Source organism: Genypterus blacodes, unplaced genomic scaffold, assembly GCF_046128005.1.
Source record: "Genypterus blacodes isolate CSIRO-AG114 ecotype Tasmania unplaced genomic scaffold, CSIRO-AGI_Gbla_v1 ptg000179l_1, whole genome shotgun sequence".
NCBI classification, from domain to species: domain Eukaryota; kingdom Metazoa; phylum Chordata; class Actinopteri; order Ophidiiformes; family Ophidiidae; genus Genypterus; species Genypterus blacodes.
The window spans coordinates 340,001-355,000 of record NW_027466980.1 but is presented as its reverse complement, the minus strand read 5'-3'; the positions used below and the strand labels follow the sequence as shown (position 1 = coordinate 355,000).

The 15,000-nt window shown below is 48.5% G+C and overlaps 1 protein-coding gene across 1 annotated transcript in view; it reads left to right on the top strand.

Annotated features, from left to right (window-relative positions):
- Positions 1–8,493, top strand: part of LOC143014078 (transcription factor COE1-like) — a gene marked incomplete at its 5' end in the record, with an annotated part of 23,298 nt that extends 14,805 nt beyond the window's left edge. Inside the window, 6 exons of the mRNA XM_076167857.1 lie at positions 1,046–1,111; positions 1,706–1,868; positions 3,082–3,261; positions 5,269–5,466; positions 5,684–5,752; positions 7,052–8,493. Of these exons, the coding sequence (XP_076023972.1) occupies positions 1,046–1,111; positions 1,706–1,868; positions 3,082–3,261; positions 5,269–5,466; positions 5,684–5,751 (675 nt within the window). The remainder of the gene's footprint in view (positions 1–1,045; positions 1,112–1,705; positions 1,869–3,081; positions 3,262–5,268; positions 5,467–5,683; positions 5,753–7,051) is intronic.
- Positions 8,494–15,000: the final 6,507 nt, after the last annotated feature.

Sequence of the window (15,000 nt, the reverse complement as noted above, 5' to 3'; positions counted from 1 at the left end):
GTCATGTCCTGGGCGTGTTCGACAGCCTCCACATGTGTGTGTGTGTGTGTGTGTGTGCCTCCGCGTGTGTGTGTGTGTGTCTGTGATATGAGGTCTGATTGAAAGGCGGCGTGTCACGGAACAGAGAGCACACATGCTCCAGGGCTTGTTCACAGCGAGGGATACACTCAGGAGGGTATAGCGCACAGCGTGTGTGTGTGTGTAAGTGGAAGAGAGGGAGAGAGAGAGGAACGAGGGAACGGGGGGGAGGAGGGGAGGGGGGGGGCTGCAATTTTCTGGTTGTCGCGCCTCCAGCATATATCCTGGCCCCGGCACATTAACTTTTAAAAAGGGTTTGGTAGGGCTGTAGGTGTCTACATCACACACACGCATGTAACGGCGCCTGGAGTCACACACTCATACGCTCAGCCAGGGAAAAGAATAGAGACGGGTGGAAGGGAGAGGAAGGAGGGTGAGCGCGGGGAGAAAATGAGCGCGGAGAGAAGAAACACGGAGGGATAAATGTTTGATGTGGGAGATTCCACACGGCGTTTCCACCTCAGCAATGATCTTCTGCATTTATCACGGCAAAGCGTGCGGCGGCTCGTTCCACCGCATCGTTACCACGGGGTCAACGCGGGGCAGGGCGTGTGTGTGTGTGTTAGTCTCACGGCTGTCACCTGATGATACCTGCTGTTAAATGAGATTGATGTGTGTGACGGTGTGCGCTGGTGACGTGGGCGGCGTGGCGGCGAGGAGAGGAAGTGGTTGAAGATGGTTGAGTGATAGAGATCCAGCCTCATGTTTTATTCACGGGGGCACCGGCGTCTCCTCCACACACTCTTCCCCAAACCCAGCCCGGCGACTAACAAAGTGCCGGGACAGGCACATTTCTCTTCCTCGTGCCTCTTCCTCTCCCTCGCCGCCGCCGCCGCCGCCGCCGCCGTGTTCTGCATTCACAGCAGAACGCAAAAGAGGTGAAATGTAATAAAAGTGACTGAACCCTTTGAGCCGTCGTGCCGCTCCTCATCAATCCCCTTCCTCTTCCTCTGCGCTTTGATTGCAGGAGGTGATCTTAAAGAGAGCGGCGGACCTGGTGGAGGCCTTGTACGGGATGCCTCACAATAACCAGGTAGAGCACCACCACACACACACACACACACACACACACACACAGGTACATGAATGTTACCGCAACAGACGTGGATCTCTCCTTTGGCGGCACCCAGCTGTGTTCGCGCCTCATCAGAGCTCAGCGAACACACACACACACACACACACACACACACACACACACACACGTGGGAATATGACGCCACTTTTATCAGCTCACATTAAGAGGAGGAGGTGAAGTACAAAGGGAAGTAAACGCAGAGGGAGGAGAAGAGAATGGATGGATTTTGAAGCTGAGCAGGAGGGAGAGAGAGAGGGAGGGACTGGGAGAGAGAGAAGGAGAGAGGGAGAGAAAGGGACAGAGAGAGAGGGAGAAAGAGAGAGAGGGACTAAGAGGGAGAGAGAGAGAGAGAAAGGGACTGAATGAGAGGGGGAGAGAAAGAGAGAGAGAGAGAAGCGACAGGGTTTGATGAGTCAATGAGCCTCTCCTCCATTTTACAGGAAGCAATCCCAGCGTTCCCGCTCACCTCTGATTAGAGCCACTCAGCCTGCTAAAACCCTCACAAACACTTTTCTCTCTTTCTCTTCTTCTTCCTCTTCCCTTCTTTCACAGGAGATGATCCTGAAACGAGCGGCGGACATCGCGGAGGCGCTCTACACGACGGTGCCGCGAGGCCACAACCAGCTAGCCAGCCTGGGCAGCGGCTCCGTGCACGCAGGCATGATGTCCGTCAACTCATTCAGCGGGTCAGAGGTGGCACAGACAGCCAATCAGGGTGAGACGCCGAGCGCTCAAGCCTCCTCCTGTGTGTGTGTGTGTGTGTGTTTCCCCAGGTTAAGGGAAGGGACGGGATAATAAAAGCAGAAGGGTGTAAAAAAGGGAAATTTTTATTTTTCACGTGGGAAATCCGGCAGAGGGGAGATGTGATTTAAGAGAGCGCGCTGCGGATAAAGAGGGTTTCTGGAAAGGAGGACAGGCGGCGGAGGGAGGGCGGGGGTGGGTGAGGTGAGAAAGTAAGACGAGAGGAGAAGAGGGAAGAGAAGGTGAGAGAGTGAAGAATGGAGGAAAAGGGAGCAGAGGAAGGAGTGCGATGGAGAAATATGAGCGGGGCCTAGGGGTGCGTATATTAGACCGGGGTCGGCCCCCGTCTGACAGAGAGAGATGCGGGTGCAGCCAGCGGTGATTCATCACGTGTGTATCAGGGGAGGAAGAGGAGGAGGAGGAGGAGGAGTGGATGGACCGGCCTCTAGGATACGTCTCAATATTTCCAATGAGCTACCTCGCACTCCTCTGCCTCCTCTGTCTCCATCCGGGAAAGAAACATCCGCCACCATCCGCGGCCTTCTTCTTCTTGTTCTTCTTCTTCTGTAAGTCAAAGCAGACGAGGGAGGAGAAGAAGAAGAAGAAGAGTAAGAGGGCGAGGCGGTGAGGTGAGGTGCAGCCCCCCTTTGTCGCAGCACAAGATTCCCGATGTTCAATTCCAGCTGTTTTTTCTCCCGTGTCAGCGTTTGGACCCGAGATGTGCTGTATATTTATAGTCTTCATTCCATCTTGTCCTCCTTCTGTTCAGCCAGAGAGAGGGAGAGAGAGAGAAGGAGAGGGAGAGGGAGAAGGGGGGGTCGTCTCCATTCTTTATAAATTACAGGAAAAGCTGCGGAGGCCTTTTAGTGTTAATTGTCTTATATATGTAATACTGGAGGGGAGCCAGGAGGTCAAAGGTCACGTGTTCCTCTCTTATCTTATCTGTCTGCTCTTTGCTCATTGTTCCTCCGCCCGTCTCTCTTTCCTCCTCTCATCGCCGCCTTGTCAGGAAAATTAAACATTTGCGGAAATTGCATGTAGACTTTCCACTTTTTTACTCTTTTGTTTTATATCTGACATCTGCTCCATGAGCCTCCTAACACCTCTCTGTCCCTCTCTCTGTCCCTCTCTCTCTCTGTCCCTCTCTCTCTCCCTCTCTCTCTCCCTCTCTCTGTCCCCGTCCCCAGGTTTCAGTAGGAGTACGAGCAGTGTGTCCCCTCACGGTTACGTCCCCAGCACCACCCCTCAGCAGAGCAGCTACAGCTCCGTCTCCACTAGCATGAATGGCTACGCTAACTCTGGCATGGCAACCCTGGGCACCTCGCCCAACTTCCTCAATGGATCTGCAGGCAACTCGCCCTATGCTAGTGAGTACACACACACACACACACACACACACACACACACACACACACACACACACACACACACACACACACAGTGCCTGGATATCAAAGTCAAACCGAAGACAAACTAGACATATATATTGGGACGTTTTGCTCTTATAGGTCTTATTCAAACATGATGTCACCTTTAACCTTAAAGCTGAAGACTTTCTCTCATTAAACAGCAAAGATATCAGGATTATTAACTCCAGTTCACTCTGACATTAAGATCACAGGATGAAAGTGTCATTCATATATATTATTATATTATATATTTATATTCATATAAAATGCAAAAGCTGCCAATTTGCATTCCAGCTTTGTGGACTTTTGCATATTTTGGGGGCGAAACTAGAATTGAAACGCTGCCTGGGGGCTAAAATCAGAGCTTTTTAGTGGTAAAAAGATTTGACTAAGTGAGATGGAAACGCACACCCACACACACACTCACATGCCCACGCACAAACACACACACACACACACACACATAAGGAGAAAGTCAGAAAGTTCAGCTGGCTCATCTGTTTCTTTAAGAACAGAGTCAAACGCAAATCCCCACTTTATTGGCCGGGGGAGCAGATCACCCCACACACACACACACACGCACACACCTACACACACACGCCACCACCTCGACTCACACACTCACACACGTTCACCCTCTACATTAAAGACCCTTGATTAAATCAATAAACTAATTGCTAGAGAAGCAATTCCATTTCAGCTCTTTGATTCCTGGGTGTTAACAAGTATTTTAACAGGCTCATCGGCCGCACACAGACACTTTCAATCAATGGCCCCTCGGCCTGCCTTTGTAGGTCCAATTTTCATTAATTGATTAGTTAGGCCCCCTTCATAAATGGATTATGACTTTATTGCGAGGATTTGTCAGGAAGAGCCATAAAAGCTAAGTGTTGGATAATAACAACAATAAAGGCAGGAGCAGATATCAGAGGGCAGCTGAAATACGGCGGGGCTGATTGTAAAATCGCTGAGGGGGGAAATGCTCTTAGTGTATTAGAGACAGAAGACAAACCCGGGGAGCGGGGACGGACGGGACGGATGAGTTCAGGAGACAGGGCTCTGGATTTAGAGGCTAACCTGCTGGTTCTGTCTCCGGGGGCCACTTCCTGTCCACAGGTTTGTTTTATAAAGGAGACGGGCGGTTCTTAAGCTCCGGCGCTCGTCTTATCTCGGCCGTTTCCGTTGCGGGGGCCTGTCTGAGGAGGAAGGTGAAGCATGTAGAGATGCTGCTGCAGATTATGAGGCGCTTTAATAGTGCTGGACAAACGCCCGAAGAGCTGATTACATCATGTTTAAACCAGGGGGCAATAAAACCCACAAAGAGAAATATGATGTTGTGGAGCTGATTTTATTAGCTGCACTTGTTGTAATTTATGTGAAGCGCTGCCTCTGTCTGTTGATTGTAATCTGCCGCGTGCTTATCGCCGATAAATGCGACGCGGAGAGAGAGAGAGAGGAGAGGGAGAAGGAGAGGGAGAGAGAGAGAGAGAGGTTGTGCGCGTTCCCCTCCGTAAATAAAACAAATTACGGGCCCAGAGATGTTTATCCCCCCAAAAAGTTGCCCCCCGTTCGCCCCCCCTCCCCTCCCCCCGGAGCGCGGGATGAGTCATCAAAAACAGACGGATCGGCAGAAAAGCGACGAGGAGGAGAAAAAAAAAAAGTGATTCAGCCTCTTTCCAGTTCAAGTTTCCAACTAAACATATTTTTGTCTGAGCTATGGAATAACTCTCAGCCAGGTTGCAGAAAAAGTCAGCGCCAGCCGCCAGTTTGATCTGAGTCCAAACTATCATCCCTCCTGCCATCGTCCATTGATCAGTCCCTTTCTGTTCGTCCCGTCTGCCCCTCCTCTGCCCTCGGCCCTCTCTCTAACCCCTCCGCCCCCTCTCTCCCTCCCCTCCTCTCCCTCCCTCCCTCCCTCCCTCCCTCCCTCGCCCCTCCCTCCCTCCCTCCCTCCCCCCCCTCCAGTCGTCCCGTCCAGCCCCACCATGGCCTCGTCGACCAGCTTGCCCTCCAACTGCAGCAGCTCCTCCGGCATCTTCTCCTTCTCCCCGGCCAACATGGTCTCCGCCGCCGTCAAGCAGAAGAGCGCTTTCGCCCCCGTCGTCCGACCCCAGAACTCGCCCCCGCCCACGTGCACCAGCGGCAACGGCAACAGCCTGCAAGGTAAAACCCGAAAGCCTGCCGACGCGGCCGCGTTTGAACGTGTCGATACCTTGATGCAGAGCTTTGGAGGAACGTTTGCCTGAACCTGGTCTCCAAGCTGTAACCCTGCTTTTCTTCACCTCCTCCTGATAACAACTCCTCTCTCCTCTTCACCCCTTCTTTCCTTTCTTTAACCCCCCCTCCCCCTCCCCCTCCCCTCTCTCCTCCCTCACTATAGATCAGTCTTTTGTGGACTCTAGCAAGTACTCATCAGCCAGCTCTCTCCAGGGTCTGGCCTTCTCCTGAAGTATGTTACCCCTCCTCGCTGTCGTTGTTCTCTCTCTCTCTCTCTCTCTCTCTCTCTCTCTCTCTCTCTCTCTCCGCTTCTCTCCATCTCGTCGTGCATTTTCGAACCTCTCGCTCCATCCTGCCCTGCCCTTCCTTCTCCTCTCTGTTTTTTTTATTTGTCACTCTCCACTTGTCGGAGCAAGCGTGTCGTGCCACATGTGTTCCATTTCCTGTTTTCACTTCCTACTTCCTGCCTGTGCTCCTGTGGGTGTCTGTGTGTCTGTGTGTGTGTGTGGGTTGAGGGGGTTGTCACACCACGGGCGGGTCGTTCCATTCTCCCATTTCCATGGAAGGCAGCGGCTCTGCTGGTCGGGGCAGGATGTTGTATAGTGTGGAGAGAAATGATGGATGGGAATCTTTATCTGAGCCCCGAGCTAAGCACTTCCTCACTTCCTCTGTCGGTGTTGATGAGCTCTGACCACGGTGACCTGCGGGCCATCGGCCGGTGCGCACTGATCACACTGACACACACGTGCGCGCCCCCCCCCCCCCACGCACACACACACACACACACACAGCTAGACCATTCTGTTAATCCCAACAAGCCGGAGACACTTAGGAAATAACCAGGGAATTAGTGGATTGAAGTGAGAGAGGAATCAATAGGGAGCCAATATGTTATATGAAAAATTCCTCCCTGTGATGGCTCCCCTGTAAAGAGGGGGGGAAGGGATGGAGGCGGGGCGGGCGGGGGCGGGGGGCCGGAGTGAGGAGGTGAAGAGGTAGAGCAGCACATAAAAGGCTGAACATGTGAGTCTCTCTAACGCCTCCATCTCCGTGTTCAGCCCTTGTCCGCCTCTGTGAGAGTGTTGAGTTAATTTCTTCACCTCTGTCATCTCGCATCGCCGCGCCTCTCTCATGTTTGAGTTGTCGAACTAATGCGGCGGAACCGCTAACAATCGACGGCGGCGGCAGTCGGACGAGTCTTTACAGAGGAAGATTCTGCCTCTGCGAGTGAAGACTTTGAATGATGCTGCATGTGGCGTCTGTGAGCGCCAAGTTAGCGGCGCGGCGGAGAAAATGTTTTGATTCGGCTCCTCGGAATGAAGAGATAATGAGAGAGAGAGGGAGTGAGAGAGAGAGGGAGGGAGGGAGGGAGAGTTGTCTTTGTTCGCCAGATGCTGGAACACTTTTCTGTTATGTGACTGTTGTGATGACAGATGAAACCCAGCAATCACATGACTGACCTCCCTCTCTCTCTCTCTCTCTCTCCCTCTCTCTCTCTCTCTCCCTCTCCCCATCTTTTTCCCACAAGCAGCGATTCCCGGGATGATCGTTCCACCCATGTAGAGGATCTGGGATAGCTGGAGATTTGGGAATGTTGAGAGCAGAAAGACACAGTAGCGGAGTCTGGCGAGTCTCCGTTACACTCCGGAAGCCCAACTGAAGGAAGTGGAGATAAGACACAGGACTCTGTTAAACTCAGGCCTTTCCACTGGGATTTCATCTGAAGGGGATAAGGGGGGAGGAGAAGAAAGGGACAATAAGAACCTTTGTGATGTTATTTCCCTCTTGGTTGATTTAGTGTAGCTTCTCTGACACCGTGTTGGATGGAGTGTGTAGAGTGATAGTTTGCCCACAGTGTGACACTGACCTCATAAAAAAGAGCATTTATTTATCTTTATGTTTATCCTGTAGGGTTTGGGTTGGGTTACTGGAGGCCCCGGTGCCATCTCGCAATCCATACAACTCAGCACAAAAAAAACAGCAACGCGCCACTTTGGCCAGGAAGTTTGCGTAGTCAACTCGCGTAGTCAAACCCCATAAAGACACGCTGGTCAAACGGAGATAAGGTCAACAGCAAAATACAGCCAGAATAAGAAAAAACCTTCAATTTTGCTGCTAAATATCCCATCCGTCCCATAAAGGTGCATCAAAATTACTCGTTTCTTTTTTTTTTTAAGCGCCGGAAAAAACAAAACCTTCTCTCTCTCTTATCGTTTGTTTTGCTTTGTTTGTTTCGATTTTTAATAAAAAAAAACTGTGAGGATTGAGCTGTTTGCAATATGCTTTTCTGCTTGTCATGTGAACAAAATGGAGGCGATGTTACATTAGCCAAATTTTGACATTTTTTGTCGGAGATTTTAGCGAAGAAGACTTGAAAAGCCCGAGGATGTGTGTGCGTCCAGCCAGCACTGTACTGAAGGAGCCTAGCGAATATCAAATTAGAATAAATGCGTGATATATGTGATATATTTTTGTACATAAAAAAAAACAAATGTTGAATTTTTTTTTTTTTTTAATTTGACATTTCTTTCTTTTTTTTTTGCAATAGCTATAGTTTGAAATGTAAACATTAAAATGTCTTAAGGCAGCTTCTCAGTACAGAATAGATTTACTGTGTGTTGTCAACATCTCATCTGCTAAACATGAGAAACATGGATTTGGATACAAAAAGGGGATTTGTGTAAAAAATAACCTATAAATAATGTATTTATCCCTTGTATTTGTACATTGCCTCACACCCTTGTTTAGTTGTGTTGTGTAAGTTTAATACAGTAAGTGAACATATTTCACAGTGTTTTGTTTCATTCTTTACTGTTTACTGTCTCTCACTATTTAAATGTGACTTTTTTATCTCTTTGGTTGTGTTCTGTATGTTTTGCGTCGGTATACACCATGCTTCCATTTGTTGATTCAAAACATGCCATTGTCTATTTTTGTATTATTTGTAAGTTAATAAAAAGTTTTCTTTTTTTCCTTATGAAAATGTTTATTGTATGGCAGAAAGTAGCATCTTATTCAGAGTATTTGGTTGAAGTAGATTTTTTAAGAATATATACACACATTAATATATGCTGTAAATCTATATCTTTTTTTGTTTTTTGGACTCTTTGAGGCTTTCAGAGTGATACTGTTCTTGAACTGATAATATGCATGGGTTCTTCTTTCCTTTTTGTTGTGTGTTGAAACCAAGAGAACTAAGAACTTTGCTCTGTGTTTTCTTTTCTTTTTGTTCCTCCGTTTTCTCCTCTGTTCTTTCTTTTCCTCTGTTATTTATGCCTGCTTACATACTGTATCTATATAGTCCTTCTTTTTTCTGTCACTGTAATCTTTACCAGCAGTCTAGATGCCTTAACAATGCAAACCCATTCTTCATTCAATCACGTGTACAGTTTTCTAGCCTCACCACAATTGTCTATTGCCACAGAGGAATTCATGGGATCTTAGGGGACAAAGCACAAACCCACTCTGTTTGGTGGTGAAGCCAGACTAGAATACAAAGAGCCATAATTCAACAATCACATACACCCCGATGTACCATAATACAAGCAATGGCACGCTTTGAAGGACAGTCACACTGAGAGGCCTGTTCCCAGAAACACATTGTCTTTTTTGTAGCGATTATGTAGCTTTTTGGACTAACGAAAGATTCTCAAAAGCATGATGGTAATTTCTCTGCTTCAACCACCGCGCAGTCACAAACATCCAGGGCCGTCGTTGTAATGGAGCACACAGAGGGGCACACAGAGCGCCACACGCTCTGTCACAGCACAATATCCACCGCTCACACGTGGAGCAGTCGTCGCTCCGACTCCGCTATCTGACAGTCGATCCCCCCGGTCGGTCCGCTCCTTCCCTCTCTGCGTCAGCCTAATGGACAACACAGCTTTATTACCAGCAAAGCAGAACAAGAGCAAGTGACGAAGCATGAAAGGGAGCCTCCCCCAGCCCCTCAGCCATTTCTCTAGTCTTTTCTTTGTGTCCGCCGTGTGTCTTCAAGCTGTTGCTGGACAGAGAATAGGGCTTTTCTCTCTGCTTTTCTTTTTCTGGAGCCTGGTTTTGTTAAGTGGGTAGAACGAGCCGCTTTAACAGAGGCGCCTGCTGACAGACGAGTGTTTTCCAGGCACTTGTGTTCCTGCGCTGGTCTGGGCCGGGCCGGGGCGATGCGAGGCGGGAGAGGAGAGGAGAGGAGGGGCAGCACCGTATCTGTTTCAAATGAACTACAGAGGTCTGTTGTCATACAATGGCTTCTTTGTAAGCAAAGTTCCATCCTGATTATGAATATTGGTAATGGGTGATAAAGTTTTGTATTTAGGAAAAACAAACAACAAGAAAAGATGCAAACCAAATAGCTGGTGTCTATTTTTCCTCTGTTTTGTCTTTGACTGCAAATACACTGAACAGCTCTGATATAGGGAAGAAAAAATTCTACTGTATAGATTGTTATTGTTTTTGATGAAAATTGAGCTGTAAGATAACTTTTGGACTCTCACAATGTTGAATTAAAGTTACCTCTTGTCTGTGACTTTGTCAGTTGTCATTTTGTTATTTTCGTTCCGCTGACCAGCAAACAAACCCGAGAAGAAACTGCGGTATAGATATTGTTTATTCGATCGGCTTTTTATTGTTTTGGAAGATTTTGGCCGGAGAAACAGTCGACTAAGAGCCGAGCAGAGACGCTCAGAGCTCGGGTCAGGACCACAGACCTGCCCCCCCCCCCCCATGCCCCCTCTCCTCCCTTCTTAATGAATCTAATTCATTAATGCATTACTGATGATGGTGAACATGGTTAGCCTGACAAGTTTCCTCCTAAACATGTTAGTTAATGATGAGTCCAAGGTTATTAATTGCAAACGCACCAGCCCACCATAATTGAGTCATCATTTGCATACCCGGTCATCAGCAGAAAATTAATTTATTTTTTATTTTTTGCATATCTAATTTAGGATGCTGCGATTGGATTAGCTGGTGAAAAGAGCGGATCCTGGGATTCTGCTGACCTCAAAATGTTCCAGGGTCTCCGCGGTAACTGGAGGCTTCCGTAGCGCCACGGGGGGGGGATGACCTGGAAGTACTGATGAAATAAGCAGTCATAAACACTATGTGTGTGTGTGTGTGTGTGTGTTTGCCTTCTTAATTGCCCATAGGCTCATAACTGTACAGCTCTCATTTTCTCCCATATATCTAATAACAGCGTTGATAGTTTGCTGACAAACAGTAAAGTGGCTTGTAGTCTGCACGGGTTAGCAGCACAGGGTGGGATATTGAATTATGGGGGTTACACACTCAATGCTGCGGGAAATGAGTCCTGGAGCCTAATGTTTTTGATTAGCGAGCCGAGCACCGCGTTGCTACTCAGCTCAAGGGATTCAACTTCCCCAAATGCAGTGAAACACACACACACACTCACACACTCACACTCTCACACACTCACACATTGGAACACGCTCATAAATCATAAACACACGTAGACAAAGGTGAAGCCATTTTGCTCTTTATTCCCAGCTTGTTTTCAGGCCCAGATAGACTGGTCAGTGTGGGAGGAGGACAATGGGAGTGGGAGGCCGAGGGCAGCGAGGAGGCGGCAGACCTCGGCCCCTCTGGAGACCTAACATGAACAAAAAAACACCCTCCTATTGCTGGAGAAACCGGCGCTCTGGATAGAGGCGGCGGAGCCTTCGCACATCAAGAGCGGCTGCTGTTCAGGAGCCGGAGCGCTGGTAGAACCCTAATGAAATATATGAATGCACATATTCCTCACCATCTCGCTCTCCTCCTCCCTCTCCTCCTCCTCCTCCTCCTCCTCCCCTCCTCATTCTCCTCCCCGCGTGGACAGATGAAGGGAGGAAGAGCGGAGAGGCGTATTTGAAAGAAAAACAGGGCTCCCCTTGGGAATCCCGGGATAAAGAAAGAAGAGGAAAGAAATGGAAAGGAGAGAGAGAGAGAGAGAGAGAGAGAGAGAGAGAGAGGAGGGAGGTGGGTGAGGGGAGGAGGGGGGGGGTTACAGGATGGAGACAGACCGAGACAGTGAGCAAAAGACACGGAGAGGAGGAATGAATATTAATACAGCATACTGTAAAATAGTCACCGTGGACATCATAGAGAGAAGAGAGAGACGCAGGGAGGAGAAGGAGATGCAGGTTCTATTCCCGGCCTGACTTGCCGTGTGTGTGTGTGTGTGTGTGTGAGCGTATTTGTGATTGTGAGTGCAGGCAGGCTTACCTAGAATGTGGAGACTCTGCTCTTCGCTTATGAGTGTGTGTGTGTGAGTATGAGTGTGTGTGTGTGTGTGTGTGTGTGTGTGTGTGGTCGTTTCCCACAGTAATTATCCCGGTGACTGTGGGTGTCTGTGTATGATCTGTGTGGTACCTGTCAGAGGGAACCCGGCAGAGCTCGTGCTTTATATTCCCTGTAATTGCTCCTGCTAATTTACTGTGCGTTGGCCTAATGAGCAGGGAGGTGAGGGGGCCGGGGGGGGCGGGGGGGCCGGGCGGGGGGAGGGAGGAGGGGCGTAATGGATGTGAGGGAGATAGAGATAGAGAGATGGATTTCACCGACCGTCGCCGCCAGAGAGAGAGAGAGAGAGAGAGAGAGAGAGAGAGAGAGAGAGAGAGAGAGAGAGAGGAGGGGGGGGAGGCCGGTGAACTGTGTGTGTTGAGCAAGCATGTAGAACACTTATCTTTATTGTTCTACTAAAATGAAAAACACCAGATAAGCTATTCCCCCCCCCCTCTCTCTCACACACACACACACACTCCTCTTCCTCTCTCTTCCTCTCTCTCTCTCTCCCTCCCCTGCCTCCCTCCCTCCTTCTCCTGGCTTGACTGTACAGTGCAGCGACTCAGACAAGCCTTTTTGTTATGTTGATTAACGATAAAAAGGCAAATCCATAAATAATATAGATTATATATTCCATTTATTCAGATGCTAATTGGGCGGAGAGCCGAAACCTCAGAGAGACGCGTCCCTGTTTCCTCTCTCTCTCTCTCTCCTTTTCCACACACACACATTCCCCCGTTCTCCCCCCCCCTGCAACCACAAAGACCAACTGACATTCAGACGGAAAGCAAAGACAGTCGGATATTAATGTCATTCACACTTTGAAGCACCAATGGAGTCTTCTGATGGGGACACGTCCACCCTTCATTTCTCCCTAATGAGGTCACGATAGAGGCCAGTGATTTTGGCAGACACACACACACACACACACACACTTGCTCTCTTTACACACACACACACACCCTCTGCGTCCTCTCCACACACACACACACACACACACACTTGCTCTCTTTACACACACACACACACCCTCTGCGTCCTCTCTCCACACACACACACACACACACACACACTCTTGATGAGCGCTGGATTGACAGGCTTGTCTTTGATTGATGCACGGCGCTCCTTCCACATGTTCTACAGCTCAGTCATTTAATTATGTTTCCTAAGCATCATTAAGTACCATTATATTCCATCATATTCTAATGAGAGAGGTGGCCGGTCGCAGGACAAGCTAATTGGTGATTAATGTTGTGTATCAGTGAGAGACAATGCAAGATTGGTCATTTAATGACACAACACTGTATTTAAGTGCTGAATGTGTAAAAACACAAACAGGGGGGAGGAGAGGGTGGGGGGGGGGGGGAGAGGGAGGAGGGGGGAGGAATTAAGGGAGCGGGGAGTGAAATCAAAAGAGATATGAGCTGTTTAAGTTATAATCTCTCACTTTTGCTCTAACTTACATACACACACACACACACACAAACACATAAACACACACATAAACACGTAAACACACACACACGCACACACACGATTCCGTTTTGGGGGAGAAAGCTACATACTAAACTACTTTTGTATGTAGCTTTGCAGTAGTGAAGCTACTTTCATAAAATATGTAGCTTTTCTGTAGCTTGGCAAAAGCTGCACCTGGACTGTTACAACTGTTACAGAGATTCAAAATTCACACACACACACACTGAACTCTCAAACACTCTTCAGCTCCCGGTGCTAAAGAAAACATACACATTCCTAAAGTTTGTGTAGTTTTAGTTTTATTTTGCCCAAACTTGTAACTTTTCAGACACTTTGGCTCTGTGATGACGCATCTCTTCTGTCTTATTCTATAGGCAGAGCACCTGTGTGGGTCATCACAGGTGAGAGGTGGGCGGGGCTTAGCTCTTGTATGCAGCTTGTGTGTGTGTGGCCTCAGCCTGTAACAGCACAAAACCAAGAGAGAGGTACGACGTCTCAGTGTTCTGTGATGTTGATCAGTTGTGTCCGTGTTGTCGGGTGGGAAAACAAATTTAGGGCCGCTCCCCTGATCCAATCCCAGCATGCATCACTCTCACCTGTCACAAATACATCACATGCAGGTCAGAGCTTTATGTTAAAAAATATTTTTGCAATTAAACTATAATTGTTAAAGAATATGCTGAAGAGAGAAATGCTGGTTGATCCCCAGAAGTAGCTTCAACTACTTTATCAAGAGTAGCTTTAGATCACAAGTTGCTTGAAAAACTACTCTTTCAAAGTTGCTTCCTCCACTCTGCTGCACTCTCTCTCTCACACACACATGCACACACACACACACACACACACACACACACACACACTCTTCAACGCTTTATCCTGCTTGTCCCTCTTATTACACACACTTACATAGATAATGCTGGAAACCATCGCTGCAGACATAACTCACCTGCTCTTTGAGATTAACCACTAACTCAGTATTGATGCACTGCTTTGTAGCTCCGTACACACACACACACATACACACACACATCCACACACACACACACAGACACAAACATCCTCATCTCAGTATTGACATGCCGTGCAGCTGTAGGTGTTTCCATTTAAGGTCAGTCGATTGCCTTAAGTATGTAATGTTAGGAGGGGGGTCCGTAAACATGTCAAATTAGCAGTAATGAATGACCTGGAGCTGGCAGGGGGAACTGTCAGGGTCCACGCCCAGGACAATACATTACCCTGAGTTATCCTAGCCTGCCCTCCTCTTACACCGGGGCAACACACACACACACACGCACGCACGCACGCACGCACACACATTGACCGTGGCAGACACAGGGTGTAAACTAGGGGGACTCATTCAGCGGTCACACACACGCACACACACACACACACTCGCTGCTTTAATGGGGCTGTGCGGCAAAGCAGAGGTGAAGGCCTGTGTGCTGATGGGTGGCTGAGAGAAAAAGGGAAGAGAGGGAAAGGTGGGGAGAAAAGTTGAAAAGACATTTGAGAAAACATAGAAAGGAGTTGAGAGATTGACAGACAAAAGTAGGAGAGAGAGAAGAAGAGAGATGGAGGGACAGATAGAGAGAGAGAGAGACAGAGAGGACGGAGCTGTTGGGAGAGAAAACAAACAGTGGCGTTTATGTTTTTTCTTGTCAGTGTTGAAACAGGAAAGCAGCTCTGGTTTAATAAGCATGGATCCTTCACAGAGCGTCTGTGTGTTGA